This window comes from Aquila chrysaetos, chromosome 14 (genome assembly GCF_900496995.4).
Source record: "Aquila chrysaetos chrysaetos chromosome 14, bAquChr1.4, whole genome shotgun sequence".
Lineage (NCBI taxonomy): Eukaryota > Metazoa > Chordata > Aves > Accipitriformes > Accipitridae > Aquila > Aquila chrysaetos.
This window is the reverse complement of record NC_044017.1, coordinates 4740299-4763666: the sequence shown is the minus strand read 5'-3', so window position 1 is coordinate 4763666 and position 23368 is coordinate 4740299. Positions and strand designations below refer to the sequence as shown.

The following is a 23368-nucleotide window of genomic DNA, read 5'->3' as shown; positions in this document are numbered from 1 at the left end:
AGTGGACACATCCCAAGCCTTTTTTCAAATCACAGACAGCTTCCATTTTTGTAGAGAAAACAGTATCTTCTCCTTCAGACCTCAGTGAGTCTTTGACTCATCCTTTGCTTTTTGGCACTCTTCTGGCATTTTCTTCTTGATTATTCTCTGTAATTGTTTAATAATGTTTTCTTTGTGTTGAGAATAATCCTGGTTTTATTTCAAAAGGGGAGCTTTACTGTTAGAGGTTGTTGAGTATAAAAACTGCATGTACTGCTGATGTTGGCACGTGTGAACTCTTTGGTTTTTTAATGTTTCACTTCAATAAGATTTGCAGCAGTTGATAACCCACTGCTATTTAGATATTTCTGGTTTCTTTTTCTGAATAACTTTTTTCATGGATTCTACGTGTGAAATTAAAAATTATGAATTTCCAGGGTGTTGATCCAGGTAATGAACAGTTTATGACTCTCTCCTCTACAGACTACCACTTTATTTTTCTGTCTTTTTCATGGAGGTTGGCAATTCCACAAGCTGACAGACACTAGTAGTACCACTAGAATAAGCTGAATGTGTCTCATTAACAGCCAGTTGTCACAGTCGCAAGGCTAGCTATCTCTGACTCCTACTCCTCAGTAGTCCACCACTCACACTTTGAACTATCATTTTTTTCTTGGACTGGAATTATGAAATTCTCTTTCTGTCTGACTGGGCTTTTGAGCTATAGCCTTTGAATTTTATTTATTTGTAATCAATTTCCCTGGAGAAGCAGTGGTTGATACAGTGGTTGGACAGCTTCCTAAAGCAAAATATTGTTTTATTTCAAAGGAAATATTTTTTTGAGAAATAGAGTATGTTTATTCTCCTATGTGATTGTTCTGTATTCTCTTCCTCTAACAATTTAACCTGAGGCAGTTCCCTGTAAAAAACCTCCTGGTGTACAAATCTCCCCAAGCATTTCCAGCGTATTTAATTCTCTGTTGTCTGATCAATTCCTGGTTACAGAAGGCAAGTTTCTTTTTAGCTGTACCTGTCACTTCATTTCTGGCTTTGAACATGGGGCAAATAAGGCATCCAGTTTGGGGGTCTTGGTTATTGGATTCCAGGGCGGCTTCTGCTGTCCTTCCAGTCTGCACTGAGAGAGTCTTGATGGGCCATTTCTTTTTCCTAGTGTCATCTTCCATAGCGTGTAGTAAACAAGAAGCATGTAGTTCAGATAGTAAGTGGTCCATCTTAGTATTCAGGTTTTCTGATTAGAACTCTGATATTAGCACATAACAACTGCAGGCCGGTTTCACCGGTCGTTCATTAATGCACTACCTTTAAGAGGCACAACAGATAAAAAAGTTTTGCGGAACAGTGTTGCAAGTATGACACCATCCTTGTATGTTGACTTTGAGATGTCAACAAATGGAAGCCCCTCCTATTTGCAACCTAAGACAGAACTTGAATCTTTACATCCCAAAATGGGATGCTAATCTGTTTTTTTCCCTACGTCATCATAGGCTAGCCCTTTATATACTCCAGTATGTGTTTATGCTAGTATGTTGGAGAATTTGCGTTTGAGTTTTCTTTGTGCTCAGTGTTTGTTATCTCAGCTTGTCAAATCAAAACAATTTTGGAACTCTTATTTCTCACTTTTCTTTCAGCCTCTACTTATTACTCTTTGAAAAGGTTTGTGCACAGGAGGTGAATGAAGGTTTATCTGTTTAATCATAATGCTTTAATGACAGTCCACTGTCACCAGTCAACATCCAAAGAGCCGTGTAGTAAGGGTTAGAACTGTCTTTGTTTTGTGTAAAATGTCTAAAACGGAGCTAAAGTTATTTCCTCAAGTACAGACTGCGAGTTCATGCTGGTGGACCTGCCATCAGCATTTGGCTCACTGGACCACCCCTCCCGATTATCTCACTCAGCAAGTGTTGAATGCCAAACGTAAGAACAGCTCCAAATCATGTCATTCCTTAAAATTTAGCTGGTGATTGCGATCGACAGCTTCACCTCTCACAAGGCACTCACTTATAAGATTAATTTTTAATAATGGGAACTTACTTTTCAATATATACCTGAGATTTCTGTGGGAAAAAGTGACAAGGCCCACTGCCAGTAGTATGACATGGATGCATGTTTTCAACTGATGTAGCTGTGACCGTATCTGTGATGTCACAGCGCCAGCAAGAACCCAGTTCGGATGAAGAACACAAGCAAGGGAAGCCAGGAATTTTGGAAAAGGAAGTACTTTGAAAAGGTGGTTGAAGACCTGTCTCTGCTGTCTAGAGAAGATCCAAATCCTCATTTATTATTGCAAACAAATTCTGAGAGTTCTGCTCAACACTTCCCTAATGTTGGACAAATGAATGACATCAGTTCTCAAAAATGCCTCCCTTCAACTTCTGCTTGATATGAAATATCTTTCTTTCTTCTTGCCATAGTGATGAATCACTTTCTGGTTGAATTACTGCATCACAGCAGTAATGAAAAGTGAATGTTACTGTGATGCACAGTTCGGTACAGAATAGGTATCTACCCTTACTGTAACAGGTTAAATGCAGAGCAGTCTGACTCCTGCAGTGTTCTGAGCTAACCGCCAGTTTTGGGGAGTACCTACACACCTCCTCACTTACTGCCAGCCAGTCGTGTGTCGGAGTCAGGCGGTGGCACCCCTTCCTGTCGTGTGGTCGACAGGGCCAAGAGCTTGGGCACGCACGAGTACGCGAGGAAGCGTTCACAGCTGTCTGCATCTGGCTTGATGCCGTTCCCACCTCGCCTCCAGGGAGCAGATGTGCCTGCCCGTTGGCATTGCTGGCTTCTGCTGCTACGGAGGCGTCGTGCCTGTGCTGAAATGCCTTCCATTGTCTCTCAGGCAGCCTCAGAGGCCAGATTAAGGTGTTCCTCCTAGATTTCAAAGGAAATAGCTGATCAGGCTTCAGAAAAGACCACATGTGGATTTCTGAACTTCTGTGAAACGTGAGCTCCTCTGGGACAGTGCAGGCATCAAAGTTCAGGATGCAGCAGCTAAGAGTTGGAGACAGAGCCTCTTGGCTGAGGAGACTTGTCTGTAGGATAAATTTCCAGAGGAAATTGGAATATCATTAGAAATTGCTGTAGTGCTTTCCTTGGTGAAAAATTCTTTCCATCATTAAGAACGATGCTCAGAACACTAATACTGTTACATTTCTACTCTCGTTCAAAAGAAGGAAGTTATTAAAGTAAAAAAAAATAATAATTAAAAAAAAAAACAAAAAACCCCTAAAAACCCAGAAGAGTTTTGTCCTCACGGAAAAAAGCAGGCTAGACATTTGAATAAGTCTACTGGAAATTTCAGCATTGCCACTGATCTTTCTTACGCAGTGTTCAGGGCAGCAGGTATCATTGTGTCATTCATGGCTATGCTTTTTCTTTGTTTATATCATTAGTATGTGTACTTTGGAGTCAATAACTTGTAGAAAAATTTAGGTCTGAAAAGCAAATAAGTGTTTCCTGCTTTCAGTAAATTTTTTAAATTGAAGCTTTATATGAAAGTAAGACAATATTTATGTCTATACCAAGTAATGGCTCTTATGCAGAGTAGCAAATTTTTAAAATGTTACTTTAGAAGATGAAATGCAAAGCAATTTCCTTTTTTTTTTTTTTCTTTTTTTTTTCTCTTGCTGCGGTTGTTATGTTAAGAAAAGGTGAACAGGACAGATATCAGGAGGTGCTTCCTGTTTGTGCAAACAGATGGCGAGTTGGCATTAACCATATACATGAGATAACGTTATCAAAATATCTTAACCACATGCATCACTTTCAAGAGGACTTTTATAAAGCATTTTCTTTCATTTCTTTTGAAATTAGTCTAATTAAAATATGTGCAGATGTGACAGCTACTTAACTGGATATTTGTTAATTGTCCATAATACAACATTTTTAATTGTCAAGCTTTGGATAAGAAGTGCTTTTACAAAATATGCCATGGCAGGTATGTATATGGGAAGCAGGTAGACCTGCTTTTCAAAAAGAGAGGAAGGAGATTACATGAAAAGACATGGCATAACTGGCATTTTAGCAGGCTGTACAAAGGCATTTGCTAGCTCTAGATACCTCTTCCTTATTCTGTAGGAAAGGAGGATACTCCTTTCCTTGTAAACAGTATTGTCCCAGACACCATAAAAAAAAAACAACAACAAAAAAAAAACCCAAAACAAAAAAAGACATCAAGGATGTGACCTCATAAGGCACAACTTCAGTACGTAAAGCCCCGGCACCTATCCAAGAATAAGTCATCAATATGGCATTTCCTTACAACCTTTTCTGCAATGAAGAGCTGCTATTTTCCCATTCCCTTAATCCAGTCCTTTGTTAAATCTCATTCTTTGGTCATCTAAACTTGGGACCGGTTTGTTGTCTTCCTGTAACAGAAGTTCCAACATCACCAGTGTTCTCCTAATCCACTGTAGTAGTGATTTATCAGAGACCGATAAAATGGTCTCCTTGGTATGTTTGTCTCCTATCAGGCAGTAACAAAGAATTTACAACCAACCGATTAACCCAGTCTTTGCACTGCTAAACCAAAGGAAACTGAATTTTTCTTTAGTTAAAAATTTACAACCTAGGAGTAAGGGAGGAGGAAGGGCTGATAGGGGCCTTTCTTAGGTGTGTCCGACACCCTTGTAGTCAAATAATTAATGAAGCAGTCTCTTTGTCAAGTGTTTTTCCTGCTGACATGTGGAAGACTATGTTGCAGGCAGAAATAAGGGTCCAGTCACCAATTTGTGCAAAGTATTTTTATGAATGATAGTCTGTAGACTGAATTTTTCAGTGCTTGTCTCTCTCTAGTAGCGCAGCAGTCAGGACTTCCAAAACAGTTTCTGATTAACGCCATCAAAACAAGTACGACAGCTGGCAATGGAGACTAGATGTTCTTCACAGCGTCCCGCTGCAGGCACTGGGACCAGCGGATGCAAATTGATGGGAACCTTCAGCCTCTTGACTACAGTGAGCTTGGGGCTGTTTTCATGCCGTAAGCAGAGAAGGCCGCCTCGAGCCTCTCATCCTGCAGCACAAACAAAGCAGTGGAGGAATTAAATGCAAAAAAAAATTTTCCTTTTGCTATAGTAAATCTTGCAACGTTCACACAATTGGACGTGGAAAAATTGGACTTGAACAAGAAATCTTACCTTTGCTTAGAAAATGTGACAAGTGGGTACTGTCCAGAGCACTGACTGGGGGAAGGCATTGGTTTATGTCGCGTCCCCGAGTGCCCCAACAGGCTCTCTAGGGGTTTGGCTACCTGTGTGAGGGCCAGCTCTGGTACAGTACAGCTCTTCAGCCTCGGAGCAGACTTGTGTGAGAAGGAGATGTGGTTAGAAATACCCGTGAGAAGCCTTGTTGGGGCCTCACCCACTTTGACTGGGAGTTGCTTTTAAGTTCAGATCCTTGCCCTTGGTCCTTGCTGAGCTTTGTGGATACGCATGTGCCAACCAGCGTATCTCCCTCCCTGCTCCTGACCCATTGACTTGACTTCTAGGCTTGATCTTACACCTGCCCGGCAGTCTGGACTTTTGGCTGACCATGGTTACCGTCACTGGACCTGCTTTGCTCTTCTCACTTGGATCCTGCGGGAACATAGCACGTTTCGGTGAGGCCACTGCCTCTGCTTGCCTTGTTGTCGCCCTTGGCTCTCAGATTCCCTTTCCTCTTGGAGCAGCACCTGCGCTTGCTGCTCGCCGATACCTAAGATTCAGGACAAAGAAAAATGTCACCTGAGATAATCTCGGTGCAAGATAGCCTGAGTCTGTCAGTTGTGGAAACTGGCCCTGAATGTAAGAGGTTTAATGCATCCTCCTTACCTACTTCTAAGTCATGTTAAGTCCCAGCCCCCAAACCATTTAGTATTAAACTTAATTTTTTTTATAACAAGTGGACAAACCAGCATCATAGAAGAACTGCCTGGATTTCATTAAATGGATTAGACTGGCAGACATTTCTCACTGAAGGTGCTGCTCAGGAAAGGAGCTGACATACTGGACCCTTGATCATTCTCACTGCTTAATTATTAGCTCCTTTTCTTCCTCTGTTTTGGACCACTCTGGAGAGCTCTGTTACCTGAGACAAGGCTCCTGTGGAGGATAAGGAGATGGGTGTGAGCTCATCCGTGCTGTTGGGTGCTGGTGCCAGCGCCCAAGTATATTGTGAAATGCATAAATATTGTTTGCTGATTCCCCAGTAGGGACTTTCAGGTGGTTTAGAAGCATCACTTAAATAAATGCGTCAGATTGGATATCTTCATGTGAAATCTTCCTGACTTCTTGCAGAGTAAGTGTGTTAGCATGGTCAAAACCACTGTAATAGAGAAATTGTCGTAAAATTATGAAGGGGACGTCTGCAAAATCATTTCTGTGAGGCAAGGAGGAGTATTGGTCTGGAAATCTCCTTCTGCACACTTCTTAACTGGAATTTGCGATATTTACTTAATTGAAGACATTTTTTGCTGTTTGCTTTGGGTCAAATTAAACTTCATGGATCTTCGTGTATTTCTGCTGTGCTAGTTAAAGTTGTCTGAAAGTCTTTACACAGTCACCATCCACACTGGAAATCGATAGCCTTGATCTCTATCTTCTGTGGACCTGAGTCATTAGCTGCGCCTCCTAATTTTTCCTTACCTTTACTCTACGGGATTGGCCACAGTACCAGTCCCATAGTTCCTGCTGCCGTTCCCCGAACCTCTGCTCTTTCGAGCCTGACTTTGTGCATGTCTATCATGTAATTAGAGGCAAGTCTGTGAAGGGAAACAATTTTCTTGCAGTCAAGATAAAGAAGCCTAATGTGCCTGGTTTTGGTGCAGTTTGTAAAGTAATACACAGATGAGAAGTGGACTATAATGTTGGGATTAATCCTAAACATAAGTGTTCATATACCATTATAGTTAAGAACTGATGGGTTGTTTGTCGCAGTTTCCAAAGGTAATTGAAATATTCTGAGGGCAACTGGAAAAGATCTTTTCACAAGTATTTTGATCTAAGTTTTCTAGTCTGTTATTTCTGGGAAGGAATTCGCAGTCTTCATGTGGATCTCTTCTGAATACATCAGTCCACATCTGTAGTTTATCAAGATCTCTGCTGTAAACTTTCAAAACCAAATAGTTACCTTGGTAAGGAATCTGCTTTTTTTTATTGAAAGCAATGAATTCTGCGTATGTTAATTTAAAATGCATTGTAAGTTTAGCCTAAGGAAGTAGACAAGTCTCTTTGTAGTGTTAGGTGACAGCGCGCAAGACAGGGACAATGCAAAACCAAACTGGCATAGGCAGCTCAGTATTGAAGCTGAGGGCATAGCTGGAAAGGTACGTTTATTTCAGTCTTCAGATACGCTGGGATACTGCTAAATTAATACATTTATTATAGATTTTATATTTCATATACATTATTCTGTATGACTTCTGGTGCTTCAAAGGAACGTCTCATAGTCCTGTTGGCATTTTTCAATTCACCAATTTAATGTGAATGACCCGTGGAAGCGTTATTTTCTTTTCCTCAGGTCTTTTCAAAAGAATGAAAACAGGCAAAGCAGCATTAGTGCAGTGCTCTTGCTGAACTATAGAGCTTAGCAGACTTTCAGAAATTCAAAGTTAATGAACTAAAACTCAACATAATTCTGAGTTAAGGGAAATTATAGATGGGGAAGTACAGGATGTGATTTTCTAAGATGACGGAGTAGTGCCATGGTGTCAGTAGGAGGTCTGACATCCCTTTCTGGGTTTAAACTACAAACCAATTCTCCTTTTTACTACACTACGCTGTTTGGCTAATGCAAGGCTTGTACAGAATCCTTTGGTTAAAACCTCATGACTTTTAAGCAAATGTTTTATGCAGTACGCTAAATAGAAATGTAGACACATAATCATTTTTTAAATTCAAAATCACAAACAGTGGAAACTATGTCTTGAAAACCAGTGATGACTCCTAGCTATTGCACATCTTCACAGGGAAAAATGTGCTCTAGTATATAAGGGACTGGAACAGTTCACAAGCCAGCGTTTCAAATCTCGTGACTCCCCAAATGTTTTTTTAAGTGTGCTATTGCACTGCCCCCTGTGGTGTCTGGGCTGGTTGGGTCTCCTCTAAAGAGAAAGGAAGAAAACAAAGGAAAGGGCCAGAAAACTAAATAAACTGGTTTTTTTGTTTTTTTTTTTTGGTCTAGGAGCAGGTTTAGCTGCTGATGATCTGATTGAGCAGAGAGCATTTAATGCTCTAGGGGTACATAAAGGCAGGAAGAGCCCTCGCTGAGAGAGAAAAGAAAAACCTCTTAAGAGGAAGGTCTTCTGAGAAACGACATTATAGAACTAAAATAGAGCAACTAGAGGAAGGAAGTCCCTGTCCTATACATACAAGAAAGGGAGGGGGATCTTCTCCATAGTAACGGAGGGAGCAGGGGAGGAGGAAGAGGACAAGGCAAACTGCAAAAAGTGTTTTAACAAATTGTATAGAAAAGAGAGATTTGTGGTTTGCTCTTCTTCCCTGCTTGCAGGGTCTGTGGTTTTGGTGTGACACAAAATCCCTTAAAAGATGTTTGTTTAAGCTAATAAAATGAGGATTAATTATTTCTGGACAATTATAAAGCTTGTACTTTAGTATTTGTACTTTATATTCTAAATGTCTTACTATTACAAGACTTGAAGCTTGGTTGTTAAAAGAAAGTTTCAGTTCTGTGATTTACGCTGTACATACGTTACTGCTGTGTATTTGTATTATTACTCTGTAGTTACAAAATGTTTTGGCACTGGAACACGGCCAGATTTAGCAATGTTATTTAATAGGTGGAAGTTAGGTGAGGTGGTCTGTGCGTCTGTAATAGTCGTGTTGGGGTCACAGAAGTAATCACTTGCATGGAAATCACAGGTATCGGAAGGTTGGGCTGCTTCTGAGTTTCCTGATGTCGTTTTGCTGATGCACTGAGAATCCATTTTTGCTTTTTCCTCTCCCTTATTTCTTGCACTCTTTTTCCCTGGTTGACTCCAGTGGCAGTCTTGCAAAACACTTGCAGGACCCAGTGTTCCATCTCTTGCCAGGCAAATCCCCATCAGTAAAGAGAGTGATCCTTCAGCCTCAGAAATCTAGCACTGTAGTAAACCAAATCTTTCACAATGGATGTGAAACATCCTTTCCTCCTCCTGTTAGTACTTTTCCTTAATTTACAGTCATTACTTCTAAAGAACTAGTAAAGCAGTAACCAGTCCCAATTTTTACTTCGTAAGACATTGCAGCAGTTTTTGTTGTTTAAAATAAAGTATTTTACTCAAACGTTTGCCTTTCATATTATGTGGGATGGATGATCTTTTTGTTTAAAAATATCTGTAGTTCTTTTTGCAAAGACTGACAGCAGTGTCTGGTTTCAGGGTGGGATGATTAACTGGAATAGACTGTTTCCTCCTTTACGTCATAGACATAATGCGAATTATCAAGATCATCGCCCATCTGAACAAGACACACCTCCACCTACTGAGGTTTCTGAAGAGCAGGTAAACATTTTTCTATTGTAAAATGGCATTAAAAAAAACTGGTTAGGAATTACCTCTACTAATTTTTTATAATCTGTTGACACAGTTTCTTAAACGTTCTCTATAGCAGCACAAATTAGAATATCAGATAACAGTCACAATACAGAGACAGCAAATTGTCATTACCATCCAAACCAGAGTTACAGATCAACTTGGGAGTTTCTGCTTTTATGTGTAACTGCTTGTCTTTTGCATTTAAAAATGAGACAGTTTCACTAGTAGGGGCTATTCAAATCTGATAAAATAAATGTTTCAAAGAAGGAAGAATGACAAATAGATTTCATTATTTGTCTTGTAGACATGCAAGTTTTCCTTCACTGAGGTCTCCAGCTTAAGTTTCCAATTCAGTCATGTAGTTTTTTGGAATTAAAGTTTTGGAAATAAGTTTTTTGGTCTGAAACTTGGATGTTTCCCTCAATAATGTGGTTGACTGACTTCACATAGTGATGCCACAGAGAAGTTTGTGTTTTTTCTATCAAGTATAGATTTAGACTTACTGTATAGATTTAGACTTACTGTATGGATTTAGATTTTTAGATTTTTATTGATAGTTTTCTTCTCAAAAGAGAGGATGATTTACTAGGAAATTTAAGAATTTAAGATTGGTCTTATTTCTGTATTCAGGATTATTGCATACAATCAAGTTCTCTGGTTGTAACCTATCTGCAGTTAGCTGCATTAGCCATTTTATAGTCTAAGTTCTCTGCTACCCTTGAACAAGAGTAGGTTTCAAGGGTGAGTTTTTCTTTCCCTTTTTCCTTTTTTAGGGAGATAAATCAACACTTGCTAGCACCATGCTGTCATTTCTAGTTAGTTTAAAATGAGCGTGTCCCAAACAGAAATCTTTGCTGTGATCTGATTTCTAGTTTTGAGTCAGTGTTAGATTATATTCAAAATGTTCAAAACTTTAACTGCACTGGTGGTTTTGACTGCAACCCTGCTGGGCTATGTCCAAAAAGGAAAAAAAAAAAAAAAAGAAAAAGAAAAACCCCACACCAAAGAACACCTGAGACAAAACCTAAAAACTTAGTTTTGGCCAGCCTGAAAGCCTACTCGGTGCCAGGTATGGGGTGGACCAAAAGATCTACCTGCTGGGTTGTTTTGTTTATTTGTTTTATTGACAAATTCTGCTTATGGGAACTTTTATTGTTGGGCTGGAACTAATGAAATAGTTATTAGTCTGACTTGTGCTGGATTCTTACCCAAAGCCTTTAGGCCCAGACTTATGAAAGCAATATATGCTTATATTTTCTAATGCATGGAAGTTGTAGAGCTCACCTGACTGCTGTCATTTGCAGCGCTGTCTAGTTACCCTGCAAAAAATGTAATCTAAGCACTTTTGATTTCTCAGGACTGTACCAATAACTGCACAATTTGTCTTAGAATGGCAGAAATGCAAGGTTTTCTTCTGTTTTTCAGATTAAAATTTGCAAGCATTTGCAATGCTTTTGGTGCAAAAATCTCTGCATTTCTTGTGGGTTTTTTGGCACCTTAAATTACCGTTACCAGTATACATGTCTGTTTCCTGGAGCTGGATTCAGTTCCTGTGGTTAAAATATTCTCAGACGAAAAGAGCTTTTTGTTGTTACAGTCTATTCCCCTTGATGCTTGCTGAATATTTCTGTAAATGGGAACATTGCAGTTCCATCCACCGCTTCTTAAGGTTAGAATTCATGGCAACTGCAGTAAAAACCTTTCTTCTGAAATGTCTTTCTGTGGTTAGCTTTTATTCCACTGCCTGCCCTTTTTCTCATAAAAAAACACAATCTTAGATGAAAAATCAGACAGAGGAAACTTCAGAAAGTTACGGGTTATGAAATCCAGTTTGAAGTTACACTATTGTTGCAGAGGTGTCAAAAGTAGCAATTCATTTCTCTCTCTACAAGAAGGTGAGAAACTGACATTGGGTTGTAAGGGGGGGAAAAGGGGGAAAGGCACAAAAATGATCAGTACCGTATTTGATATTTTGACAACCGAGGCAGCCATTTTCGAATGTTTTGTAACGGTGTATTTAGATTAAGAAAAGGAGGACCCCCACCTCTGGGCATACTTGACAGTAGTATGTTTCTCAGTAAGCTGCCAAAACAGAGAAGATTAAAAATACTAAAAGTTCTGGAGGTGTCTTAGAGGAAGGGGAGGTTGCTGTTAACGGCACCTTTCTTTTAAAAGGCATTTAAAGTACTTTCGGCGCTAGTGCACGTTGCTTTTGCACCCTGGGAAGATTGCTCCTGAGATGTAAATGGCCTCTGCCGCGTCCCTGCTCAGCTTCCTTCTGCTGCTGCAGGCTCCGTACAAGCAGAGGAGGAGCAGTGGTAGCTCGCAGACAGCTCCTGTAGCCCAGGACCTCCAGGTTGGTGTCTGGTCACAAGGCCGTTTGGAGCAGGATGGGGAATGCTTTATGCTGCCGGTGGCCACAGTTAATTTTACGTGCTGCTCCCTGCACCCTCTCACTTTGTTTTTTCCCCCCTCTGGAAGATCAACCATAAAAGTGGATGAGTTCTATTGTGACTTTCGGTCATACCTAATTGAGAATTGTAGATTCTAAATGTGCTTTAGATTGGAATTTAACCATACATTAAATTTGGTTATATGTACATTGCTCTTTACGTGTGATAGTTTGAATATCTGTTAGCACAGAGCAAAAAGGCTGGGTGTCGAGTACATGATATTATAAAGAGGTGTGGTCAAGTCGTTACCGATTACCAAAATCACTGTCTTAATGTGCCCTTTTCCAGGTAATTCTTCCATCAAATGTCACTGACTTACACTGTTTTGAGAATGTGTAGAATCCTTTGAAGAATTTTACTGAACCCATTTAAGTATTGTACTGCCTCTGTTTTAGGGCTAACTTTCAGGTTTATTTTAAAAACTACCTAGAATGAATAGTTTTGAGTTTTTTAATGCCATTTGGAGAAGTAGGTCTTTTCAAGGAAAGCAGAGCTAAGGATGTCCAGACAGGTTTTCGCCTCTGCTGTAAAATTCTGTATTTTGGTCAGTGTCGGGTTCTTGAGGTCCTGTTCTTGTCAAGAGCAGCAAGCCCCAAGGTCAGATTGTAGTTGTCATGTGTGGTGCCATGCTTTCTATTTTACCCTTCTTTCAAAACTGGACCAGCTAGGAAAATACAGGTGTGGCATTTTCAGCAAACGGTTGGTTTTGGATAAAGTAGCAGAAAGCATTCATCTCTTCGGCAATGTTCTCAAGCATGCTGTCCCAGATATGTCTTTGTGACAGTGCATAGCCATGCTTGCTTACTCTCTGAAAAAGTAAGCTTTTGAACAGCCCGATCAGTGGAAAAGAGATCTCGGACACTGTTAACGTGAGTAATGCGCACGCAGCGTGAATAAAACTCTAAACTGTTGTTATGTTATTTCTTTTCCAGGTTGCACGACTTATGGAAATGGGCTTTTCCAGGGGAGATGCTCTAGAAGCCCTGAGGGCTTCAAATAATGACTTAAATGTAGCCACTAATTTTCTACTGCAGCACTGATGGTTTTGAGTGTGAAGGAACTTCATTCGACGGGTTTGTACACGTTTGGAAGAGGATCAAAGCCACCTGCTGGACAGACTCACGAAGGTCATCCCCGCAAGAGCGTCAGAAAAGAGAAACTGGCTCCCCGTGACTGGTGATTCAAAGGGATGTTAACGAATGACGTGAACTGTTCCCAAGCCTTCAGATCACTTGGTGGTTTCTAGTCTGGTTATCCTTTTCAAAGTAACTTTAGTTTCTACTTATTACTGGATATCAGCTAAATTTATTTTTAAAATAAAGTAGGTGGGTTTTTTCTTGTAAATCCTTGTTAGACATGTTATCAGACTTAATGACTAGGAAAAGAAGCTCCAACCACCACAACAACTAGATTCACCTATTAAGAAAAATCGTATTTTCTTCATTTACCAGTCTAATTTCTCTAGCTTACATGTTATTTTACAGTACTTGATTTTTGATTACAGTAATAAGAGGTTTCAAGATCACTTCGTTTTCAACTCAGTAAAGGGTTATGGGACTATTATGTCATTCTTTGGAAAGTTTTATTAATGCCTGTAATATTTTATTTCTTGAATTCCTTTTTAAATAAAAGTTGTCATTCAGCACATAATACACAGACAGGATGAGAGAAAATTCATGTGCGTATTGCAGGCTGTGGTAAGTGAGTGCTGTAAATTTAAATTTTTACAAACTGAGTGAATTGCTAGTCAGATACAGGTCATGAAGATACTCACTGGAAGCAATAAAGGTGAATCAAATGATACAGTAAGATCAGAACTGAAATTATTTGAATGACTTCATGTCTAATTCACACTGACTTCTGTAACGATGGATGTATGCTCAGTGTCCTATGTGCTGGTTTCATTTTTTGAGCTGGCTATATACTGTCTTAAAAGAAAATTATAAAAAGCTAACTTTTCTATATATAGTTCTAGTTTTCTACTGTCAAAGATGTGGATGACCCTGCATTTGCTGAATCTTCACTGTCTGAAGCAACTTACTGTTGATCACAGGCTGGAATATTAACCTTAAGGGTGATTCAGGCTAACACAGGAGGTAACAGGACGGTAACGCCAAGGTAGTACAATATTGGTTTTGAAGTTTAGATTGATAAATAAGCTTGCTTGGCTTGACTCTCAGAAGTGCTCTGTATTAGCACCTTAGGAGTTTCAGGAGGTGAGGTGGAGAGAGGTGAACACCTCTATAAAACCAAGCTGAAGTAATACAAGATTGCCAACTGCGTCTCCGTGAAACCAATTTACACATGTATCTCAAGCATTTAATGTATGTTTCTGTATGTACTTGTGTTTGTATATCCTGTGTATATGTGTCTATTTATATACACACAGGCATATTTAATACATACATACATTTAGAATAAGATATAGGTCATCAGAAGCATAACAAAGGCAATAGCAGGTGCAAAGGAGAGGAGATGAAAGAATACAGGAGAGAGAAGGGATGTTTTGGAAATCCAGATGAACACATGTGTACCAAAGTACAGATCTGTGCAGTCTCACTTGGCCTGGGAAATTACAGGACAGGATTTAGGGAGAGAGAGATACCTTTCTTTTTCTTTTTTAGTTGACTGAAAAAACTGAAAAAAGTCCTACAGGCGTCCAAGTCTTTATCCAGAAATGACATCAAATTTGTGCAGCTTTTGGCACATGACATAATTTTTAATAAAATCAATGTCCTTTATGTACTTTTTGGTATTTTCCGGGGTGGGTGGGAATAAGGGGGTTTGGAACGACCCTGTGTTTTCCTGGACTTTGATCAACCTCCTTCAGGGTTTGGTTTGCTGCTATGATCACATTATTTAGGCAGGGTCTGCTTTTTAATTGAAAGGTTTTGTTTGTGTGAAGCTGAGTGGCTCTCTGTGTGTGTAAGTTAAAGACATTTCTGGACCCAGAGAACTCTGGAAACTTGCTGTCTTAGAAAGCAAAGGGCAAATGTAAGAAAAAAAAAGCCCTAGAATAATTTGTGTATGCAAACTAGCTAAATGTTTTGAAACAAATACAGGTTTTAATTTTGAAACATACAGATTCTTCCTTCACAAATATTTTACCAAAAGTAGCAATAAAGACTAGTGAATTACTTCAGAAGTCAAATTTTGTCTGTAGGAAATAATACCTAGCCCAGGGTAAATTAAATATGACCTGTGCCCTTTCAGACATTGCCCTGCTCTAGGGACAAGCACAAAGAGCATTTATTCCTTGGAATTTTAAAACGCATTGAGTGGCATCTGGGACCTGTAAGTGGATATTCTCCAAGTCTAAATCCTTTCTTACTGTTATCTGTACAAGGGGTATCCCAAATGTCACAGTTGTGTGGAAAACCCCGTTTTGCTGGGCATTTCACAAAACATGGTCAAACATAAGGGGTAAAATTCAGGCCATGGTGATGTCAGTTGAAAACTCCCTTTGACGTCTGTGAAAACAGTTTGTGCTCAAAATGCTTCCAGGGTTGTGATTTCCAATTTTAAAAAAAAAAAAAAAAAAAGAAGTGGTAAAAGGAGGAGTCTCGGATGCTGTTGAACACAGTTCCTGTTCCATGCAAGAACCGTAGAAGGAAGATTCATACATTAGAGCTGGAAAACAACTCGGTTTCCACTTGATGGTGAAACTTCCATGGACCATTTCTGGGAATGCAAGGAGCGTGTTCTTCACAGCCTACGCAGTGTTTCTCCAATACAGTTTTGAATGTTTCATTGCACAGTTTCCATTTTGTGTGTGACACAATATTTTTTAGGCAGCGAGAGAATGCAGAATGCTTTTCTACAGAGAGGATTTTAAGTCCCTAGGAAATTTACGCTGGTTTTAGTAAAGCCGAGATTTGGTATTGAAATAAAAGCAGTTGCTGCTGTTAAAATTTCTCTACTAGACTGGGAATGTTGTCTTTTGAGACAGCATCGGAGTAATTTATCGGGGACTTTCCTAGACGGTTATGTGAGACTTTGAAATACACCCACAGTGAGGTTTGTATTTGTGGAAATCTGCCTGATAAGCCGCCAGGTTCTCAAGCCTTAACTTTTTGCTAAGATGCAGAATGATTGGGCTCCATACTTACCAAATCCCATTTTCCTCTCCCAAAACAAGTGTTAAAGGTTGCCTGCTACTTAGTGAGCACTGTCTGACTGTTGCGGCTGGTTCATGTACCCACCTGTGCTGTCTAGTGCTTGTCCGTGCCTTTGTGAACATGTGATGGAGAAAAGGTCTCATTGTTTTTGTCTGAAACAGAAGAACAAGCAAGCAAAACATATTGCAAGTTACTGGGCAAAGGGCAACATTTTTGGCTTTCCTGTTTGTGAGTGTGTATATATGTGTATGTGTATATGTATATGCATATCTATGTGTGTATGCATATGTATATATACAGAGAGTGAGTGAGAATATTTATGTATTGGTTTGATGAATTTAACTGGAGCTAAGAGTTTGTTGAAGAAAATTAAAAGTCTGTATTCAAAGACTCCCATCTCTCAAACACGTGTGTATTTGGAGTATGTATGCAGTTGCAAAGGCACCCAAATTTGAAAACACTCAGAACTACCACTGTCATGTTGTAGGGGAACTGCACCTGTTCGAGGATAAGTAAATGCACAGTATTCATTTGAACTAACAGAGGTTTTTGATAAGTGCAATTAATTTCTTGTGTGTGTTCTTCCACAAGAAAAACCTAAATGAGATTAGCTTTCTTTAACTGGGTAGCCATAGTAATAAGCATTTTATATAAACTAGTATAAATACTATTTTGTTAGGAGAGTCACATGAACACACAAACACCATGTGTGTTTATATAGATGCACACATATATGCATATTTTTATATATATATATGTGCTTACTTAAAACATACTGGGTTTGGTTTAATTTTTAGTGGGATTCCATTCCTCCTGTTTCCATTCCTCCATGTTTCCATATATAAAGGGATGCTTTGACCAGAGAAAGTCCACTCTTAATTGGAATTCAAAGAGGGTAGGTGCCACCAGTACTTTTCAGTCCGAATATAAGACAAGAAACGGATGATGGGAGGAGAGGAACGGTACGACCTGATGAATGGGTGCGACTGGTGAGAATCCCAACAAATTGGTAGTTCGGCCGTTGTCATTTGATTTTTTCCAACAGAGAGTTTTAAGAGGAAACAACTAGTTAGCTGGGCTCACACATGTTCGTAGGGTACTGTTTCCAAACCTGAATGATAGATAGCGCTGGATAAAGCAGGAATATACATACTTTAAAAATGGGTCAAAAATTCCAGGATCATGGCTGAATTGAAAGCAGGATTTGGCCTTTTGACCAGAGGTAAGTAGGGACTGTAACTGTAAGATTAGCAAAGGAAAGGACTTGAGGGAGACTGGGGAGGTGGAACTGGGTGGAACAAAGTGTTTAGAGAAAAAGAACAAAGTAGAAGATAGGCTGCAGAAGACAGAAAAAAAAGACCTGATGAGAGGAGGGTGGCTGGATGTCGTATTGCGCTTAGCTCAATTTTGAAAGAATTCACAGATTCTGTATGGAAAATGCAAATGCGCACTATTGTGGCTAATCTTGTACTGAAAATCCACTCTTTTTTCAGGGGTGTCTGACAGGGGAATCCTTCCATTTTGTTTGGTCAGTTTTGCATGAGATGGTACACGTAGCAAGAGAGAGAACAGTGTAATCCCAGCAACTCGGCCGTGAAGCAAACCGCGGAGTCACCACAGTATGTGAGCAAGCAGATGTTTCTGGTTTTCAAAGCACGGTTAGTCCAGCCAGCCTGACTCTTCCCCTGGCACCCCATCCCAACTGCGGAGAGACCTGCTCCAGAAAGGACACAGCTCCTCGCAGGTCCCACTGCTTTTCCCACCGAAGGTTATTTATAAATCCCCATGCCATGAGAGCACAACACCCTTCTGGGGAAACAAGTGGCCTGCGTAAAGGAGGCGGATCGAGAGCTTGTGCTTCTCCCTCTCTGCTTCTGAGCATTGCTTTGCTTGCGGGGGGGAGAGGCACACGTGCACCTCTGAGAAGAAGACAGTTGCCCACATCACCTGGCCCGAACAATCACACCGGGGCTTGTTACTTGGCCGTGAAAAGCTTTTATTTTAAGTAGATATATGCATTTTTACATGACAGTATTTTACTGGCTTGCAAAGATGGATGTCATGACATGCAATAGCTTCGATTCAGGACAATGTAAAGCACAGACTGAAGAAGTGTGTTGTACGGCACAGGGAGTTTACCAACAGGTAAATGTGTAACTGCAACCAGGAGCTGTTGTCCCCCAGCGCTCTGCTAGAAATTCATGCTTTTAGCTGAAAGCATAAAGTTAGGAACCACCTCTTAGGGAAAAAGCAGTGCTGTTTGAGCTCCATGTGCTTATTTGCCATCAAGATAGGGCATGTCAGGCAGGCAGGTCATCTGCAGAGATCCCGTCTACTTTCTGCACTCCATTTGATTGCATGGGCTAATCACCCTTTTGCAGAAGTTTAGGAAAAACCTGAAATACGCTGCGTTAGAGGGGTTTGGCTCACAAGGGGTTTTGAGCTACAAGGGTCACAGCATGAGTTTGCTAAGAAAATCTCAGTTTGCAGGATGTACATATATAATCTGTACGACTATACACAGGCATGGTAGTGTTGTGTGACCGCGACGAGTGTACTCACTGCCCTTAGATCAAAATGCAATTTTCCCTTCTTAGAAGACGGTATGGCGAATAGGCTGCAGTCTAGGGTGAAGCAAGAAATACCCACGCACTGTGCAGTAGTAACTATCTACATGGAAAGCCATCAGGGATCCCAGTCTGCTGGCCTGTCCTTGCCATACGTTTCACAACCATCCTACTTACGACATGCACCGCGTTCCTGCGTGGCAGTAGATGCGTGGAGAAGGGGGGGGAGCACCAGCTGCATCTATTTTTTTTTTTTTTTTATTGTCGTTTTAGATTCGCGGGCCTATTTTTAACCCCGAGTAAAGGTTTCAGCTCCCTCTTTCGGCGGGAACCAGCGTTGGCCCTCTCCTCTCTGCAGAGCAGCACTGCGAGGGCTGCGCTCGCCTCCGACGCCGGTGCCGGCTGGTTGAAGCAAGCGTCGTGCGAGGAGCTCGGGTCAGGCAGATGCATGAAGTGTAGAAAAAGTGTTACTGTGTCTCTAGACAAAATGCTGCGTATGGTTCCTCTTCAGTTTTAGCGAAATGCTCCGTTTTTAAGCAGTCAGGGATCACCCCCAGGTAAGCGAGCTGGCTCGGGCAATACGGGATGCCTTCGGCAGTTCTCCGTTGCCCACGCTCCTTCCGACCCGTGCTGCCCAAGTCCCTTCCCTCTCCATCCCTTGGGTGTCCCCTCAGCTCCAGACAATTGCCTCCTGTCCCCAGGGGGTTATTTTCAAAAGCAAAGGGCCCCAGGCTGGCGTGACTCCAGAGGAGGGAGGCCAGAACCCTCCTGCATGCTGCCGTTTTGCAGCACTACATGCAACTCTTCACCCATTTCCTTCTCCAAAGGCTCTTACCGGTGGCAAGAGGATGAAAGGTGGGGATACCTTTGTTAATAAAATACTTTGGAGAAAACCAGAGCCCAATATGGAGCAAATGAGGCTCTGTTTGAAGGCTTCATTACTGATTTGCCTTTGCCTCAGGCGTAGGCTCCAGCCTGGCAAAACATCCCTACGCCTTGGTCTTCAGAAGAGAGGGTTGGGCACCGCTGCAGACCCGTGCTCCGGTGTTCACGTGGAGGCTGGCCGAGACCGATAGCTACGTACCACTGTTGTCCGGGCAGCCCCCGCCGCAGTCACGCGGGAATTGGAGTTACAAAGATGCCAGAGCCAAGCTCCTCTTAGCACAAGTAGGTGATGTTAGGGGAGATAGCCACCAGCTGTGGGTGGGGAGGTTCAGGCTGGACGGTGGGGAAAATCATAGAACCATTTAGGTTGGAAAAGACCTTCAAGATCATCGAGTCCAACCATCAACCATGCCCACTAAACCATGTCCTGAAGTACCCCAAAATGTTTTCATCCGGAGGGCGATGCCGCACAGCGGGGGGAACCCTCCTTGCCTGGATTTTCCAAGCCTCGGCTAGGCGAAGCCGTGGCCAGCCGGACATCGTGCCAGCCATGGTCCTGCTTTGAGTGGGCTGTTGGATGAGGTGATGCAGAGCGGCCCCTTCCAGCCAGCACTCCTTTGACAAGTTAATAGGGCAACTACCAGCCTCGCCAGGCTCCTTTAGGGTGTCCAGACCATTGATATCCTTACATTATTGCATACCAGCTCTTCCTTGTCCATCGTAACATGCTTTTTAGGACACAGGCTCTCTGCAGGCCAGCACCGAGGTTAGACCTGCTTTGAGGAGGGCTCAGATAACCTCCTGAAAGGACCTACTGGAGTCCCTTTCCCACCTGAATTATTTTAGGCATCCCTCTTAGTCAGCCTTCAGGATGCTACAGTTACCCGTACTGTAAGTAAAACCATCATCATCCAAAAGCTCATTCATGCACATTTAAAACAATAAAGGGCTGCACGTGACTATCATTAACTTTCTAGCCATAAAGAAAGGTTATTACCTTCAAGAATGATTTGTATTAATCAAAAGCGTCTGTTTGCAAAACTTCTTCATGTTTGCTTTTCAGCAGAATAAAGCTGCTTTTTTTTCTTCTTCGTGTCTCTGTCCCTTCCAACCTCAAGCGGAAGACCAGCCATCCCAGGAACTGTGAAATCCTACGCGTGGGTTTTTTATCGTAGTCCAGTGGCTTCAGAAAAAAGCCGAGGAGGTCCCTGCTCCTGCCGACTTTCTCCTCGTCACACGGGCACCCGACGTCCCGGGGCTCCTCCTCTCGCTCTGGCAATAGTCACACGTAACCTGCCCTTAACAAGGCGCTCGGACTTGTCAAGGCACCGGGTTCAAGCGAAGGTCAGTCAAGGTCACGTAAGGCAACCCTCATCCCCTTGTCCCCTTTCCTCCACTCCCAAGTTAAGGAGGGCTGGGAACCTTTCCCCGGCGAGTCCCCCCGGGGTGGGTTCGCATCCTCGCAGCCGAGCTGCCAGCCAGGGCAGCCCCAGCGTCCCCTTCCCGGCGGCGGGTCCCGGGGCGACCGCGGTCCCGTCAGCCGTGAGCAAGGGGCACCCTGGGGAAGGAGCAGCCTCCCGAGCGGCGGACGCGGGCAGCAGCGCTCCCAGGAGCTTCGCAAATTCACGTCCTCGCCCCTCTGCCTTGAAGAAGGGCTTTTTCCAGCAGCTCCCACGTGCAGCGCCCGGGCGCAAGAGCGGGACGCTGGGCTGCCGTTTGTTGGTGCGGGGAAGGAGCTGTAGGCGACTTTCTGCCTGGAAGTAACATCCCGGCCTTTTCCTGAAATGCCCTGAGTCCGCGTGCTCCGTGCTGGCTGCCCCGCGGCCTCCGGGGATGCTGCCCCAGCGCTCCGGGGCCAGGGCAAGGGGAAGGGGGCAGAGAGGCAGGGACAGCCATGGTGGTTACCGGCAGCCACCGGCCCCCGGCTCCAGGCGGGTTCGCGACGAAGCCCGTCGGAGCGGCTGGTCCTGCTCTGCAGCCCGGTTCCAGCTCCTTGCCGCTGGGGATGGTCCGTAAGCTGCGGGCCAGAGCGAAAGGGAGGGGGTCGTGCCGCTAGACGGAGACGGAGCCGGGCGGCTGGCTGTTGCTGTTGCTCTCGGAGGGGGTCTTGGCGGTGGAGGAGGTGGCCATCGAGCCGCTGTTCCTGAAGATGCGGAGCAGCCTCCGCTTGTAGCCCCGGAAGGCGAAGAAGTAGATGATGGGGTCGATGCAGCAGTTGAGGTTCATGAACGCCACGGTGACTTGCAGGGACATCTTGAAGGCTTGCTGCTCGCGGCAGGACGGCTGGTAGAGGATCTTCCTGACCATGAACTGGACGATGTTGAGGTGGTAGGGACTGAAGCAGAGCAGGACGGCCAGCAGCACCACCAGGATGACGGTGAAGGCCCGGCGGTGGTGCCCGTTCTTCACCGTCAGTGGATTCTCCTTGGCCGTCTGGCAGAGCTTGAGGTTGATCCTCACGTAGCACACCAAGATGATGCCCACAGGCAGGAAGAAGCCGAGCACGCAGGCCCCCAGGAGCAGGTAGGGCAGCTTGGGAACCTCCTCGAAGTTGAAGTACTCCATGCACGTCAGTTTGTCCCCCATCCTCCGCGTCATGGGCCGCAGAAGCAGCGGCGCCGTCTGCAGGAACACCAAAGACCAGATGAGGACGCAGACGCCCCTGGCACGGCTCATCTTCCGAATCCTGCCGGGGTGCCTGGTGCGCACCACGGCGACGTAGCGGTCCACGCTTACGCAGGTCATGAAGTAGATGCCCACGTAGGTGTTCATGTAGAAGATGAAGGCTGTGGCCCGGCAGAACCAGTCCCCGAAGGGCCAGTCAAACTCCAGGACGTAGTAGGCGATCCTGCCCGGCAGTGCCAGGGTGAAGAGGGCATCGGAGAGGGCCAGGTTCACCAGGTAGAGGTCGGTGGAGTTGAGTTTCTTCTTCCTCCGCTGGAAGGTGATGCAGAGGGCCAGGATGTTCCCGCAGGCGCCGAACACCAGCAGGGCGGTGTAGAAGAGGGAGAAGGTGATTTTGGCGGAGAAGTGGTGGTTGTGCACGTTGCAGCTGCTCTGGTTGCTGGAGGTGAGGTTGGCGGGCGGGAACACGGCGTCCGCAACGGCCATTTCCGCGGTGCCTCCCGAGCTCTTGCCCTCTCCTTTGGAATAAGAACAGACGTGAAACTTGCAGCTTATCGATAACGGGAGCCGCACCTGTAGGGCCGGCCCTCGGCACGAAGTGAAAGGCCTGTCCCCCCCCCCCTCCCTGCCGCCCCCCTGGCAGCACACAGCTCGAGTCATTTGGAAAAATGCATCTCTTGTGATTTCGGGCGCCAGTGTCTCAACAAAGGCTGTGACTCATTGTCTTCTTCTTGTCACCAGCTCCTCTTATTTTTGTTTTTTTTGCGAGTCCAATCGATACCAGAAAGGGTGGGAGGCTGGGAGGGGGACTCGCCTGTCACACAAACAAGGTCCCAAACTCATCCGCTGGCAGCGATGTCATTTATTGATCACCATGGGGGGAATGAGGAGCTTCATTGAGAAAATGCCCAGAAAGCGGTGTGGTGGGGGGGGGGGGGGGGGGGCAGAGGTGACAAGGAGCACCTTTGCGACCCTCAAACTGGGACCAGAGCCGAAACAAAACTGAAAAAATTCAAAGTGAGGAAAAATCCCAGCCTTTCCCCCTCAAAAAAAATCCCGCTCCCCATACCCGTCCGAAGCGAGGAACACCCCGGCACCAAACCCCGGCCCCCCCTCTCCCACTACTCGCCCTGCTTTGGGCCACGGGCTCTTCACCCGTCCCAATCCCAGCCGGGGGCCACCGCCTTGCCCCCCAGTCCCCCCCAGTCC

The 23368-nt window shown here is 43.6% G+C and overlaps 2 protein-coding genes across 2 annotated transcripts in view; one reads left to right on the top strand and one right to left on the bottom strand.

The window, feature by feature from the left end:
* The window catches only part of UBAC2 (UBA domain containing 2), a 106289-nt gene extending 89817 nt beyond the window's left edge, over positions 1–16472 (top strand). Inside the window, exons 8-9 of the mRNA XM_030036667.2 lie at positions 9356–9478; positions 12897–16472. Of these exons, the coding sequence (XP_029892527.1) occupies positions 9356–9478; positions 12897–13004 (231 nt within the window). The 3' untranslated portion in view covers positions 13005–16472. The remainder of the gene's footprint in view (positions 1–9355; positions 9479–12896) is intronic.
* A 5031-nt stretch (positions 16473–21503) lies between these two features.
* Positions 21504–22929, bottom strand: LOC115350739 (G-protein coupled receptor 183-like). Its single transcript, XM_030036666.2, has one exon. It carries the CDS (start codon positions 22817–22819, stop codon positions 21587–21589), a length of 1233 nt encoding a protein of 410 aa, XP_029892526.2. The 5' UTR covers positions 22820–22929; the 3' UTR covers positions 21504–21586.
* Positions 22930–23368: the final 439 nt, after the last annotated feature.

What these genes read in the sequence shown, in the direction of transcription:
- LOC115350739 (XM_030036666.2), bottom strand. Translation starts at nt 22,819, where the DNA reads ATGACTCGAGCTGTGTGCTGCCAGGGGGGCGGCAGGGAGGGGGGGGGG.